This window comes from Magallana gigas, chromosome 1 (assembly GCF_963853765.1).
Source record: "Magallana gigas chromosome 1, xbMagGiga1.1, whole genome shotgun sequence".
NCBI classification, from domain to species: Eukaryota; Metazoa; Mollusca; class Bivalvia; order Ostreida; family Ostreidae; genus Magallana; species Magallana gigas.
Genome location: NC_088853.1, coordinates 45,110,829 through 45,125,780, shown reverse-complemented (window position 1 = coordinate 45,125,780; position 14,952 = coordinate 45,110,829). Strand labels below are relative to the sequence as shown.

Below are 14,952 nucleotides of genomic sequence, written 5' to 3'. Positions count from 1 at the left end.
TTGAAAGGGGGGCGGTATTCCACCCCCGATGTCATACAACTGATTTTCATCGAGTTCGAGATCACGCAGCGTCTATGAAAGTCAAATCAGTTTCATCGGTACATGCTGTATACACCTCTTCCCCGACCGCCGGGACATGCTTACGGTCCAACACAGATGTTTTGGGGCCTCCAATCTTAATACACAAAACACGATACTGGGATCTCATTACCAGAATAAAGCCAGTGCTTATGCACTCTCTCCGTTTTTTATGCGCCAAAAATATTCAAAAGGTGAAAAGAAAACATATACTTGTATATATATACGTAAAAATAGATAATACTTACTTAATACTTACTTAATTTTGACGTAAAGGTTCAATCTTAAAAAATGTTTCTCTCTCTCTCTCTCTCTCTCTCTCTCTCTCTCTCTCCAGTTCCTTTTTCACGCAATTTTTTCTCTTTTTCTCTCTCTCACTCTCGTTATTATTTTCGCTAAGGACATAATTAAGCAAAATGAAAATAAAACTGAGCCTCGTGTGTTGCTGAAGTCCCGCCGCCTCGTCACGATGGGGCCCCGCCCACCTTATTATAACTAGCGCGAGGACTCGTGTATCGCCTTATACTCTTGCTTTACCTCGTACTAGAGTTTCTCTTTACCCGAGTAAAACACACAAATGTGAGTGGACAATTTTTTTGTCTCTTTATCTCTCTGCAGGATATTATACTTCCTTCGTCTGAAAGGTGAGGACTTTTTTCTATATAATTCCCCTAATATCTTACTTGACAGCTTCTTTTCCACAACCAAGTTCATAAATAACAAAAATATTTTTTCTTTTCATAACCGAAAAAAAAATAATACAAATAATAATTTTTTTTAAAGAGAAAGGTTAAATATCATTTTTTTTGGAAATTTCTAAGAGCAAATCTCTCGGCTTTGACTTATCATTGCAAAAATAAAATCCCTCTAGTTTTCGTCGATGATATTGCATTTCTTTAAGCTGAAGCTCAATGGGAATTTTTTTTTTCTTTTGATGGAGCCTGTAAGTACTGCAGTACTTTCTTTAACCTCTCCTACATATTGAACCGTAATTTTTTTTTCTCACCTGACCGAGTTTGACCGTGCGGCGGTATGACCATCGCTGTTAATATACATGTATATTTGAGAAAAGTGAGAAAAACGGTGCATATGTCTACTGGGGAAAATAAACAATAAGGTTATCATAGGTCATTAGCAGAGTTAATGAAGTAGGTTCATTGGGGGTACATATTGAAACGGGGAGGGGGTGATTGAACGGAGGAGGTGGTCGGTGGTTTGGGGGGGGGGGGGGGTGATGCGTGAAATGGGGAAAATTTTGACGACCTCTAGAAAAAGTATAATAGAATGTGATTTTGTATAGACACACGTAATTTTCTTATGCCTATTGAGTGCATAGAAAAGGAAAACCCCAACAAACATTACTCGGATATAAACGTGTTAAAATGAAATATTATGAAATTGAGGTAATGTACGAGGCTACATTTGTACCTGGAATTTTCCGACTTGGATGCGTATGCCTTACATCAAATACTATTAACTATAGTAAATTTGCCCTCGTCTGTTCAAAAAGATTTATTTTGGATCTGTGTCTCGTGAGTTTTAATTTCGGATGACATCTTGAGGTTATTATATAAATGTACCAATTTCAAGACTTTAAAAAATAATAAAAACCCTTGCAGAAATCGCTATAAATAGTTTTGATTTCTTTGCATTACAAAACTTAAATGTCTCAGCCTTTATTTATTTATTTATTTATTTATCTAGATATCCCAAAACGTAGAAATTTTAAAATCTCGTTCCGTACCTGAGAATATTCAACCAAACTTAGGGAATTTAAAAATGATGTTTTTATTTTTTATTTTCATTTTATTGCGCCCGAAGGTCACAGATTCTTCTCTGTGACATTGCATTGTGAACATTCATTGATATCAAAGATAGAGAAGAATTCAGCCTTCATGACAGAAGAGTGATTTTTCATAATAGGAATAATTTCATGGACAATTTAAGGTTATTGGTTAAGAGAGATATCAACATTGCCGTTCATTGCGTAACGATGTTTATCCCTGATAACAACTTCAAATTTTTCTCTTTTATTACATGTATCTATAAGAGAATTTGCGCATATAGAGCCTAGTGTTTTTCTTTCGTAATATAGAGGGAAAAAAAACCTCAGTACTTTTCTGCATTCTGCATTTCTGCATTCTCATTTTTGTTTTCTTGATATAACAATAAAAAGACACCGTATATCCACCTGGCTGCGTAGCTTTACACACAAAATGCACCCAAGGAACACACGTGTCGGCCAAAAATCTATACCTGTATACCCAAACATGTCCCAGATTTAAATAATAAAAAAAGAAGCATATGATCTAGTCATGCTATATCTTTTCATCGACTCCAAAAGAAAAAAAATTGTTCGAAAGCTTTAAATTCTTGTGTTCAAGGTATGAAGATTACATTTTGACTGTTGACATAGAGGTCATTACTTCAGGATAAATGGGACTCAAATTACACGAATTTAAATTCTAACTGCTTTCAATGGAGAAAAAATATTCTATATTTTTTTTCTAAAGAGCTAACTAAACATATCATTTAATTCTGTATGTGATATATTTTACACATATTGAAATATTACGATTTAAATTTGGTTGGAGAGAGAGAGAGAGAGAGAGAGAGAGAGAGAGAGAGAGAGAGAATATATATATTTCTATAAACAGATGTATGTCGAGCAAAAATAAGCACCTCATGCATATGCCTACTTTGAAAATTATTAGAGAGAGAGAGAGAGAGAGAGAGAGAGAGAGAGAGAGAGAGAGAGAGAGAGACGTGTGTACTTTTCGACTCCATACACTTTAGACATGTGTGTACTTTTCGACTCTATACACTTTAGAACCCACAGAACCTTTCATGAACTTTAATTTCCTGTATTAGCAGACCTCCCCTTGCCGGAGCTCTGGAGATTAATGCTCTGATCAGATATCATCATACATACTTATATACAAATTAACAATCTCGTTATAAACTGGGCCATAATTTCAATCCCCTAGGTTCTCTATTGGTGACTTAGCAGTCCTCTTATGTCCTTCCCGCGTTACATTCAGAAAGACCCCCGTGTCAGACACCTCAATATCTGATAAACCCCAGTAATTAAACAAGATACCAACATTTATATAGAGAAATAAAAAAAAATATTTATACGATTAAATGTACCGCTTGTGTATTTCTCATACAAGGCATTCTGACCTACCGCTTTTATATAGCAATACTGATAAAGAAAAAAAAAAATGTATATCCCCCGCCCGGCAAAAGGCTAAAAGTGTCATACTACTATAAAAAAAAATCCAACGGGTCAAAATTAATCTAAACACATAAAGTACAACTTATTCGGGTTCTTTTTTTCTCTCTTTTTTGTTTCTTTTTGTTTCTTTTTTTTTTGCATGGAAAAGTACAACGAGATTGAATAAATATACATTCAGTTTCGCAATCAATAGCATATAAGAATTTTTTTTTTAAATCCTTTAACAATTTAAGTGCGCGCTTTATCGCTTGCACTGTGCGTATATATACACACATCTGTCAAATAATAGAAGTACTTCTACACTCTATAACGATGTCCTATAGACTTTCAACGGAACTTAATTATCATCCACGATATGTACCTTTAGAATATTTTTTTTTTTTGCATTTGCTGCCGCTATTCAGTAATATAAACGAATACTTCAATATTTTGAAAGTTCATTTCAAACAAAACCCCAAGTTAGTATCGAATTTCGTTTTTTCATCTCAAAATTGTGAATATTTTTTTTTTAATCAACTTAAAAAAACAGAGGAAAATATGATATTTTTTTTTAAAATCAAGATCCAATTATTATTCTGATTATTTTTATCTTTTTGAAATTCTTCAACTCACAACGAATTGAAAGAATTAAATAATTCATAAAAGCGAAAAATTGTGTTCGATAGTTGAAATTAATGAAATTGCCTACCGTATATACATGACTATACATGTACATTATAATACATATTATGTTTTTCCATATTAACACAAGTTTGAAAATAATCAAATAATTTGATATGAAAATACTCATACATTATACTATACATATTTAAATATGAATTCTTAATTATCATATTTAATATGCGTTCATGTCTACAGCAGCCTTACCCTCTTTCAACACACAACACTCCCTGTTTCCCCTCCCCTTAAACCCCCCCCCCCCCCCACCCCCCGAAAAAACTTGTTCTTGATTTTTTTTTAAATTACGCAAACCACACAGAACACAATGTTATTATATTCGACGGACCTACGCCCCTAGCCCCCCCCACCCCCCCGGCGCAACCCTCAATTCATCACCCTCTCCCGCCTCTCCAGGTCCGTTCCCCCGACCTCTCTGAAACTGTCCCTCAACTGGATCATTGTGTCATAGCTCGGTATAAAATGATGTTAATATTGATATATGATACTAATACTAATAAAATGTTTAAAATACACGACTTGATATAAAAATGAACAGTGAAAACTGTATGCAAGTAGGTTTAAAAGTTTTGAATTTACTGGGTGGGTGTAAATACAACATTTACAACATGACAATTGGATCAAATTTCCGCCGAACGTGAGGGGGAAGCGAATCCTATCAAAGATGACGCCCAATGCCAGTTGTGGTCATTGAAGAAGGCTGCACACGGCACCATAACTCTATAAAAGTACAAGGTGCCTTACCAAACTATCACTGTTATCAATGTGTGAATTTCCCAGACCCATTCTTCACTGAATGAAAAATAAGCAAGGTCATTTCGGACAGCAGCTTTCAAAAGGAAGGTCGAGTATTTGTTTTTTCATCCCCTCCCTCCCCCCTCTCCTACCCCCCCCCCCCCCCTCCTAGCAGAAAGCGCATACATTGAATTCACATTTGAATAGACCTGAATTAATCTACGAATTGAGAATAAAGAGGTCTCCTTTAAATATTCTGTGGAATCAAATGGAATAACTTGTATGTCTTTTTTTAGTGATGAGTGATCGCGGCATTTTTATCACATGGACCGCACTGTTCACTTTATTTAGAATTTTAATGAACTTGCTAAGGAGCTACGACAGGCCACACAATCATTTTTCTGTGTGCTCCAAAAAAAAAAAAATAAAACAAAGGAAAAATTATTCTGTAACAAACACCTTTTTTTTAAAGACTTGCATGATGTCAAAAATACCTTGAAACTATCTTTTAAAAAGAAAAAAAACTACCTAGAAATAAACAAAACAGCTATTTCTCTGGTGCTAGCTACTGTGTGAATGAAGAATGAGAGCAGCCAAAGAGATCACGTGCTTGGGCTAATTAGCATAAAACGTATGAATCGGCCTCGTAGCTAGAATGGGATAAGTTGATTATATATAAGGCGCGTGGTATTCCACGCTAGTCCTTATATCGCTATATGCTGTGCACGAAACGACACATCGAGTTACCTGTGGGATTTTTTTTTTACCTATATCTCAGGTAAGTAGGTATATGCTCACCTGGATTTAATAATCTTGCTTGACCTTACGGCCCCAGCATCGGACAGTAGTGCAGAATTTGTGGGGGTAATTGTAGATGAAAAGAAGCTAAGTTGTTTACCTTTTATGCATTAGGTGCGAAAGTGGGGTTTTTATTTTATACCTTTCTCGTAAGTAATAAATTCTGTCTATTAATCACTTTTATTCTCTCTCTCTCTCTCTCTTCAAGGTTTTAACTGTTAAGAACCCGTATGCGCGTTAGAAGTATATTACATTGGCATTAGCACAATACTTTATCTGCATACAAAAATTCAATGTTAGGTTTCAGATATTTTTTTTGAGAGGTATTATTTCAAACGTTGGATAAAAGCCTGATATTATTAGAAAAACAATAGTTATAAAATCGTTATGATTCCGTGCAACAGCATTCTTAATGAACCTTAATGGCTAACTAACACTATTGTTGATGACATCTACGATGACATTTTTTTGCTGGGGTAAAATGCCGATGTTACTAATACACTGTGTGTGTATTTACACCCGGTGCACAGATACTTGTTGTAAGTTTGAATTCTAAAAAAATGTCGAATCTCGTATCGTAAGTCCGCTTAATCATTGTTCAGGAAAAACCTCCCAAAAGACCTTAACCCCATTTCTTCCTCCTCCCCCACCTTCTATAAATTCACGTCCAGATGGCGGTTTTATTCTCTGTGCTTTTAGTGTACAGCCTATTGATTCTACATTCTAGCTACATGTACGATCAAATAACACTCCGTTTATTTAATTTTTTTTTTGAGGGGGTGGGGGTTGGGGAGTGATTGTGACGTGGGGGTGCGGATGAATAATGCAGGGGGTCGGATTTTGTGCTAATGAAGTGATGATAAACAATGTCAGTGTAAGCCGTGAGAATTTAATTTAGAAAACACCTTTCACTAGTTAATTGTTTATTGTACTCTTAATCTTATCGAGATCTGAATCATCAACGAAAACTGTTTTTTTAAAGGCTTTCTTACAATTAAACGCTTGCAAGGTTTGTTTACGTAAAACCGAGTACTCTTCTGGTACAGTTTGAATTTACTATGTGCATTTAATTGATCTGCAATATGGGCTGTGATTTACATGAAATAAACAAATCACTCGTATAAATTTCAATATATTTAAAGTAAGTTAAACGAACTTTTATGAATGTGGGCGATTATTATTTTTTTGTTTGTTTTTAAAAACTTCAAATCGTGCTAAATCGCCTTTTCATCTCGAGTAAAAGTACATAAATGTTTATGTTATAGAGAAAAATATTTTGATAATAGATATATATATACATTGTACACAACCGGATCAGCAAAAAGAAACTCGTCCCCCATTTAAATTTATTACGTAATATCGACCATAAACCGAATAAATACCTATATACTTATATGTGTCAAAAGTTATTTACAGAACTTGAAGAGAGAAAAATAAATAAATCGACGGTCCGGTGTCCTAATCTTTTATATTAACAACAACAGGCTATATTTAGGATACACAGGGAACTCCTTTAAGATATCGAGAGGTTTATTTTCATTTTTCCTTGTCCGATCAACGTGTACAAACAATGGACGTGCCTGTTGTTGTTAAAAGCGCTAAAAGTGCATCTGACGGTCACACTTCGGTCAGTGCCTGTATGACGTCATTACGTGACCTTCACTGACCCAAATTTAGGGTAAAAGGGTTGCAATGACCAAAACACCCTCCCCCCCCCCCCACAAACACCAAAAATAACCCAAAATAAATAAATAATCAACCAAACAAGAAAATAAACAAAAACTCCGCAATAACAATATTCCCCGAGTGTTTTTTGATTGCGTATTTCTATTTCATACCCTGTATGTAAAAGTAGTATCTATACAGTATATATGGCATTGCTGAGAGCAACCTTTTGCTTGAAAATGTCCAGGATTTAGTTCGAGCCTATCATTTGAGTGTGATATATATTTAGGTTACTGATTCTTTTTAAATTGACAGTCCTTTAACACAGTTACCTGTTTTGGATAACTGGGAGGTACAAATGCACCGGTTTTTCCCCCTCATTTTACACATACACTTCTATTCGCCTTGCTTAATTGTGGTCCACCACCACGAATCATATCTCTGCATAGAGAAACCCAGGCGAACTATTTCGCCGAATGACAGTTCAACATAATATTTTTTTTCTCTTCATTTTTTTTTTCAGGTGTATCTTTTGTACGGAATTAGTTGAATGCACGCAAAGCCAGCTTGGAACGCTAATTACCCCGGTCTAGATTTACATACCAGTAAAGGGTTGTTTAAAAATTTGCCACTATCAAATGCCGAAATGATATTTAATACAACAACATAGAGAGGAGAAAAAATCCGAGCCCTGCTGTTTATTAACGGGAGTGAAAACTATTCAAAAGGAGGGACAAAAATCAAAACATGACGACGGCCGCAGTTCTTCCTGCCTTCCTGACCTTTGATCCGGTTTTGTTGACCCTGGTTTGCACCGCCTGTGTGTTATTATATTGGTAAGGTTCTTCTTCGCTTTATGTTTGTTTTTTCTTCCGATAAGTAGAGAAAATAAAAATAATTTAAAAAAAAAATCTATCAACAAACTTGTTTTCTTTACATACGTAACTTTCAAAAACATTCCTCGCCATTTAATGTATTTTTTTTATTTTCCCAAATTGTGCAGGTACCTAAAAAATACGTACTCTGTGTTTAACGAACTGAACGTGCCAGGTCCCACACCTAAATGGGTGTTTGGAAATATTGGTGAATTTAAAGACAAGGTAACAAAAAAATTAGTTATTTTTTAGTATTAATTCTTTTTAATGCATTCTCATTAGTGACCTTTTCAAAAACCAAGTTGAGTACTGTATAGATCTGTTGAACCACTTTAATTAATCTCCCGAATTTCCTATACAACAGGAAAAAACACTCGACAATAAATTTTAATTTCTTCTTAATTACCTACAAGGTCTTATCATTTGAATTAAGACATTGATTTTCTTTAATTGCAGTTTCCTCTGGAAGTGTTTAAAGAATGGCGAAAAACGTACGGAAATATTTTTGGGTGAGTTCGGTTTGCTGTTTTCTTTTTATGCCAGTAATTCTAGGGCGGACTCCGTTATAGTATCAGTCGTAAAGCCGTCTATCACATTCCTCTCCTAAAATCGAACCGAAAGTTCAACTGCTCTGATTTTCTTTTTTCGTCCTTTCGAGTGCAAATCGAACGAATAAAAGCTTCCCTTATATACCCCCACTGATAATTTATAGGGCAGGAGGTTGAGAAAACTAGATCATCCAGGGACAGAAATCGCTGTCCATAAATTGTGATAAGGTTGATACTAACACACTCTGCAAAAAAAGAAAGAAAAAAATCGTTGATAGTATCCTTAACTAGGCCTGATAAATGGATGTACTCTTAGCGAATTTTACGCCGCATGTATTTGGAGGTCAATAAATTGTCTATAGCGCTCAGCCGAAACATTTCTATATACGATTAATGATTGATGCACTTTTAAAAACCCCGTTTGCTACTTTAATCGACACACAAACGCGGTTACTTGTAGTTGACACACAATTTCACACCCTCCCTGGTTTTGTAATTTGTCGATCATCAAACGAATTTTTTTTTTTGGAAGACGGATATTATATAATATCAGTCAAGGAAAGAAAAGTGAAAAACCATGAAGTGTGAAATTTATTTTTAAGAGAGAGAGAGAGAGAGAGAGAGAGAGAGAGAGAGAGAGAGAGAGACCTTCTCCCTCTCACCTCTTCAAGGGGGGTTTCGGACAATCCAGACCGCAGATCGAAGTTTGTATTAAAGCTCGCGATCGATATATTGAGAGTACTTGAATCATCCTGTGTCAACACAGCCAAAGTTCTCGGCAAAGGGCCGAGTGTTTGGAGGGTTGGGGAGAGTCGCACTCTACAGATTCCGCCGTTAGGGGGGCGTAGTAGAATCCCTTGTTTGACAGCCATTGATAAAATAGAGCATGATAGCGAATTGGGCAGAAATAAATACTCCGTATTCAGCGGAAGGTGCAAGACCATACCCTAGTCTTATTAATATATAGTAGTGAGCAAATAGCGCATGTACTTTCTGGATGAGAGAGAGAGAGAGAGAGAGAGAGAGAGAGAGAGAGAGATCACAAGGAAAAGTAAACATTTTCTTTTTCTATCATTTTCCAGATTTTTTGAAGGCTTCAAACCAAGTATTGTTATCACAGACCCAGAAATGGCGAAACAAGTGTTGGTAAAACACTTCGACAAATTCCATGTTAGACCGGTAAGTACATGTAACAAATGCATTCTATATTCTCTGTTGTTTGCAACTTCGAAAATACAACCATGTTAAAGTACAAATAACAAGCGCCCCCCTCCCTTTTTTTTTAAAAACCCAAATCAATCGCCAATGACATTTTTGAACTTAGCATTTGAACTGATTTGAACTTTTGATTTTATGGGAGAGGTTTTTAAACAGTTGTTGACCATGAATGCTTTCAGCTGATTACCCGATTTTTATTGTGTCTTCAGATCTACAATCCGTTTGTTTACTATCCGGATGACCTAAGTCTTTTGAATACATTTGGTGAAACTTGGCGGCGACAGAGATCCGTGGTGGCGTCCGCATTCAAGTCCGCCAACACAGCCCACGTGAGTGCACGTGAATTAAATACTTTAACACAGAAGTAAAGTATTTAATTTCATAGTCTTTTTTAAGAAGAAGTTTAAAATTGATAATAAATATATTTAATGTATTTTTTTTATTCAAATTCATAATAAATATACAAAGTTCAATACAACCTAACAGAAATATATTTGAAACATGAGTAAAAAAATTAACAAAAAATGATGAAATTTTATTAAGTAAAATTTGACGTATATTTCTTGCTAATCTTTCTAATCGATCACATTTTTTCCCCTTCTATTATAGATAGTGAAATGCTTGAATCGAGCTGCAGATAAGCTGATGTTAAAGTTAGATGAGAGTGCACGGCTTAACCGCAACGGCTTTGACATCACAAGGTATAAAATATGCCTTCTCTTATCGCGCGACGGTTTGATATATCCGTAAAGTACACCACTCTCTCTTGCTGCGCGAAATACATATTTCTCTTATCGGGTTTATATTTCGGGGGGCTATAAATATATCATCATTATTAATCTTTCGACACCTGTAATCAAATATATATACATCTGTGGTCTTAAGAGTACACATACCATCGCAAAGGGCGGTGGCCCCCCGTTTATAATTAGATTTATAGTGTGTTCGATGCATGATGATAAAAACCCTGATGTGCATTAGTCAGAAAGAAACCATGTTTTGTTTTTCTTAAAGATAGAGGGTTAAAATAACATGCACTTAAAAAATTCTTATGTCAATGTTTTGGTCCATCATCTTAAACTTTTGTTGCAAAACAAGTTTTTTTTTCCTTTCGTCTTAGGGAGAGGGTTAAACCATGAATGCACTTAAAAAGAATTCTTGTGTCAATGTTTTGGTCCATCTATGCCTTCCCTCCCCCATCCCAGACTGGCACGGGCGTGCACAAGCACGCGCTGTAGCGTGAAGCAAGTTGTAGGCGTATCAGTTCTCTACTACAGAGCACTTGCTGACCTAGCGACAACCTCTGACGCGGGCCGTGACGCATTACAGAAAAACCAGTGTGACAGACGAACAAAAAAAACAGGCGGGGTCCCTTCCACCAATCCAAAACAATAGAACAAAAAAGCCACGGACATAGACTTGTCTTGTTGAGATCGTTCTATCAGATCAAATATCGTTTTTTGACAGTCTGAACATTTAACGATTACACCATGAAATGTTAGCTTGGTATTTGAGGTTACCGCTATATATTTTTTGTCGCTCTAGGTCGATGCCCTTCGCATTACAAACATTATTTTCGTGTTTTCCCCCACAAGTCGACAGTTAACAGTTTTTTAATTCAACACAATCCCTGCTTTATTCTGGTTTTCTTAAATTTTTAAAAACAAGTTTCTTAATTCTGTTGTCTTTTTTTTTTAGTCTGGTAGATCGGTTTTCTTTGGAAGCTTTTGCTAGTGCGGCTTTTAACTACAAAGGCAACATTTTAGATGACCCAAACGCCACGCTTTTTCGCTATATGAGGGCATTCAACCATTCCTCTTCTGCAGATAATCCTATAGCCGGCCTAGCCAGTAAGTCGTTTCTCCTTATGATGGAGAATAATAAAGATTAATCAATTTTTCGACACGAGTTAATTGTCAATAAATTTTTCTCCATTTTTAAAAAAAAAAAGTCACCTAACTTACAAAAAAAAATGTTCACAGGTTCTGTTTTAGAAAAACTCAAATATCTCTCTCTTCATCAAATGTTGACTCTACTTAATATTTCAATATGGTTTAAAAATGTTGAATTTGTATATTTGCTTTTTTTTCCTCTAGGAGTCTTTGATAGTTTAACGCCCCTCCTGAAACCTTTTGACAAAGAACATGCCATGTTGCATGTACAGCACGTGAATGAAATCAGAAAATGCATCAAGGAGGAAAGAGAAAGGGTAATAAAAGTATTTCTTAAACTTAAATATATAAACCGTACACTTAGTTTAGTTTCAGCTTATTTGAAAGTTTTAATGAAAATTTTATTTTGAATCCGGCCCCAAATCGGTTTTTGTTTTAATAAATTTCTAATTCTTTAAAAAAAATTTTGACCAAAAATGAAACAGGTGAATGTCGGAATATTCTCATGTAATATTTTCTGTTAACCTTACTATATTACTTTATTGTAACATTTAGAAATCGTTTCTTATCTAACAGCTAGCAAATGAAGGCGTCGACTCGGCAGAAAGGAACCTGTTGCATCACTTAATGCTGGGTACGTTCCTAGAGAAGGCCGAGGACGGAAAATGGCACCGGCGGGGCCTGTCGGACGAGGAGATAGTGGCCCACATCAACTCCCTGATCGGTGGGGGACTGGGTACCCTCAACGCCTCCATAGAGTTCGTCATACACATGCTGGCCGTCAACCCAGAGGCCCAGCAGAGAGTGTACCAAAACATCATGGACGTTTGCGGAAACGAGGTACGTAATATGGCTAACTTTGTTAGAATTAAAACAAGCTAACTTTCCGAGTTTTGTTTTTAATCAAATAAAAGGTTGAATTGCAAAATTCATGTAAAAAACTTATCTTGAAATTGGTTACTGGTACATGAATAAATGTGTTTTTAACTGTGTTAAAACTAAAACATTTAGCATTCATACCAAGTTTCGTTCATGACGGATAAGGAAATTGACACAAAATGTCTGTTTAATTTAAAAAAAAGCAATATTATGTCGCATTTTCCTGCTTTGATTTCTATCAAATGGCACGAGTTATTACAAGAACACAATATTGCAACGCTAACCGACAGTATGTAAATCAATGTCCTTCAATCTGATTTCAGGAAAATCCAAGCGACAAACAGTTGAAGGAGTTGGAGGAATTGGACAAATTCATCCTAGAAACGCTTCGCCTTCTTCCATGTGCCCCGGGGTAGGTCCATGTTATTTCTCATACACATTACCATTTAACCCTTTTCTAAGCAACACCGTTTACAGAAAGAAAGAAAAAAACCTTCATCATATCCTCATAAAATTACACATCAACTTCATATTTTGCATTATAACGGAAACAAATTTTGTTCAACGGTCTTTGTATGTTTACTATTATATGAACACATCGGTTTATAAAAATTGAAACCTTTTAATGGAAGACTTAAATTAACGGTCATCGTTTGTTGGATTATTTCAGATTAGCGCGCACGTGCACGGAGGACTGTGAAATAAATGGCGTCCCCTTCCGGAAGGGCTGGGTGGTCCGGATCATGCTCTGTACAGTCTACAGCGACGAGTCGTTCTTCCCGAAACCCGAGGTGTTCGAATCAGACAGGTACGAGAACAATTACACCTAACTGTTGTAAGGCCAACTATGTAGACTCTATATAGAAAACACATGTACATGTGTATTGCAATGCTCAGAAACATTTCGTATCTTGTATAAGCAGTCATGCTTTTGGCTATTTGTCAACACTTACACTCTAAAAAATAAAATGAAAAACATAAACTATAACACTTTTAGTTGCAATCATCGCAAAAGGAATACGAGAGTATATGTACTCTTTTCATTGTTTAATTTGGTGAATGTAGATGTTACCGTCCGTATTTATGTATGGACCAGAAATAATGATGAATGTTTAAGTCGCATGTACCTTACATAGAAATAAAACGACTCTACTTGTGTATTTCATCTTTAAGTTAAAATAAATTCATTTCTAAAAATTTATTGGTTAAACAATGAATGACATTTGATTTTTCTTTTTGACAGATTTACAACAGAAGAGAAGGAGAAGAGACATCCCTATACATTCCTACCGTACGGCCAAGGTCCCCGGATGTGTCCTGGTTATCACATTGGAGTGTTCCAGACGAAAGCAGCATTAGTGAAAATCCTTAAGAAATACGTCATTGAAAGTTCTCCGCAAACAGTGGTGAGTATCATTATAAAATATATGTACAGTCATCTTTACTGTTGAATTAAAAGTGCATATGCTGCGCGATTTTTCTGTGCTGTTTAAATTTTAGCGATCATGATGCCGGATATAAATAATGAATTTTAAACATTGGTTTTCAGGATCCTCTTCCCGTTGCCCTAAGACCTATGCTGTCGCCAAGAGATGGCGTGTGTGTAAAACTGACAAAACGAACCTAGAATCAGTGCCTACAATAAAACTGGTTTCAATTTAGACAAAACGACATGTTCGTGCCATGAAAAAAAATTGCACCGGGCATGCGCAGACCAGAACTTCCGCCGGAAGTGGTAATGGAACGCACCGGTCGAGATCCTGACCAATACTCACAACCTTACAGAAATATACTCCTTTCGTTTACGTGTTACATCCATTTATTCACACAATTCCGACGTACTGCCGTGTGTGAACTCATCCAGCGTTGTGTGATTTTAACGATGACGACAGTTTGAGACGGACTCCGTGTGATGACTGTGAAGATGAAGTGATAGTCTATAAACGACAATACAACGCCAATCGTTCTCTATGGAGACGATGAAGATTCGTGATGACGTCATTTGTGTTGACGTAACTAACATATGTGAGATTATTGTATTGTAAAAAGAAACTACGATGTCGTTTTTTTTTTTAGGAAAAACGACAGATTGTTACATTAGATGTTTTGAAATCGATAGAACAAAAGTGAAAGTGAAAGAAATCCATTTATTGTTGACAATGTGTACATGTAATGTTTCGTAATTTAATTCGTTCAACGTGGCATCATGTTTCAATTATAAATGATGCCCTTGTATCTGTACATATTTCAATCGATATTTATTTCGTTCATATTTGTTATGCATGATCACCCCTTTTTCCAAGTGCAATTTTTAACTAAAAGAAATTAAAAAAAATACTTCGACGTGA

General features: G+C 35.8%; 1 protein-coding gene across 3 annotated transcripts; it reads left to right on the top strand.

Moving 5' to 3' along the window:
• The first annotated feature begins 572 nt into the window (after positions 1 to 572).
• On the top strand, positions 573 to 14,674 carry LOC105347766 (cytochrome P450 3A4). Of its 3 annotated transcripts, none has more exons than XM_011456970.4 (14): positions 573 to 722; positions 7,716 to 8,028; positions 8,196 to 8,292; positions 8,524 to 8,576; positions 9,698 to 9,794; positions 10,043 to 10,162; positions 10,443 to 10,534; positions 11,532 to 11,683; positions 11,930 to 12,042; positions 12,302 to 12,565; positions 12,928 to 13,016; positions 13,275 to 13,412; positions 13,848 to 14,010; positions 14,154 to 14,674. In XM_011456970.4, exons 2-14 carry the CDS (start codon positions 7,940 to 7,942, stop codon positions 14,229 to 14,231), a joined length of 1,545 nt encoding a protein of 514 aa, XP_011455272.4. In that variant the 5' UTR covers positions 573 to 722; positions 7,716 to 7,939; the 3' UTR covers positions 14,232 to 14,674. The 3 variants fall into 3 exon arrangements, with proteins under 3 accessions (XP_011455272.4, XP_034321811.2, XP_011455279.4); XM_034465920.2 differs by having other exon boundaries at positions 635 to 657; XM_011456977.4 differs by lacking the exon at positions 573 to 722 and adding an exon at positions 5,352 to 5,507.
• The last annotated feature ends 278 nt before the right edge of the window (positions 14,675 to 14,952 follow it).

Excerpts from the sequence above, each read along its gene's own strand:
- LOC105347766 (XM_011456970.4), top strand. The coding sequence starts at position 7,940 with ATGACGACGGCCGCAGTTCTTCCTGCCTTCCTGACCTTTGATCCGGTT. Across the intron at positions 8,577-9,697 it reads ACGTACGGAAATATTTTTGG|ATTTTTTGAAGGCTTCAAAC; the intron begins GTGAGTTCGGTT and ends ATCATTTTCCAG. Across the intron at positions 14,011-14,153 it reads AAAGTTCTCCGCAAACAGTG|GATCCTCTTCCCGTTGCCCT; the intron begins GTGAGTATCATT and ends ATTGGTTTTCAG.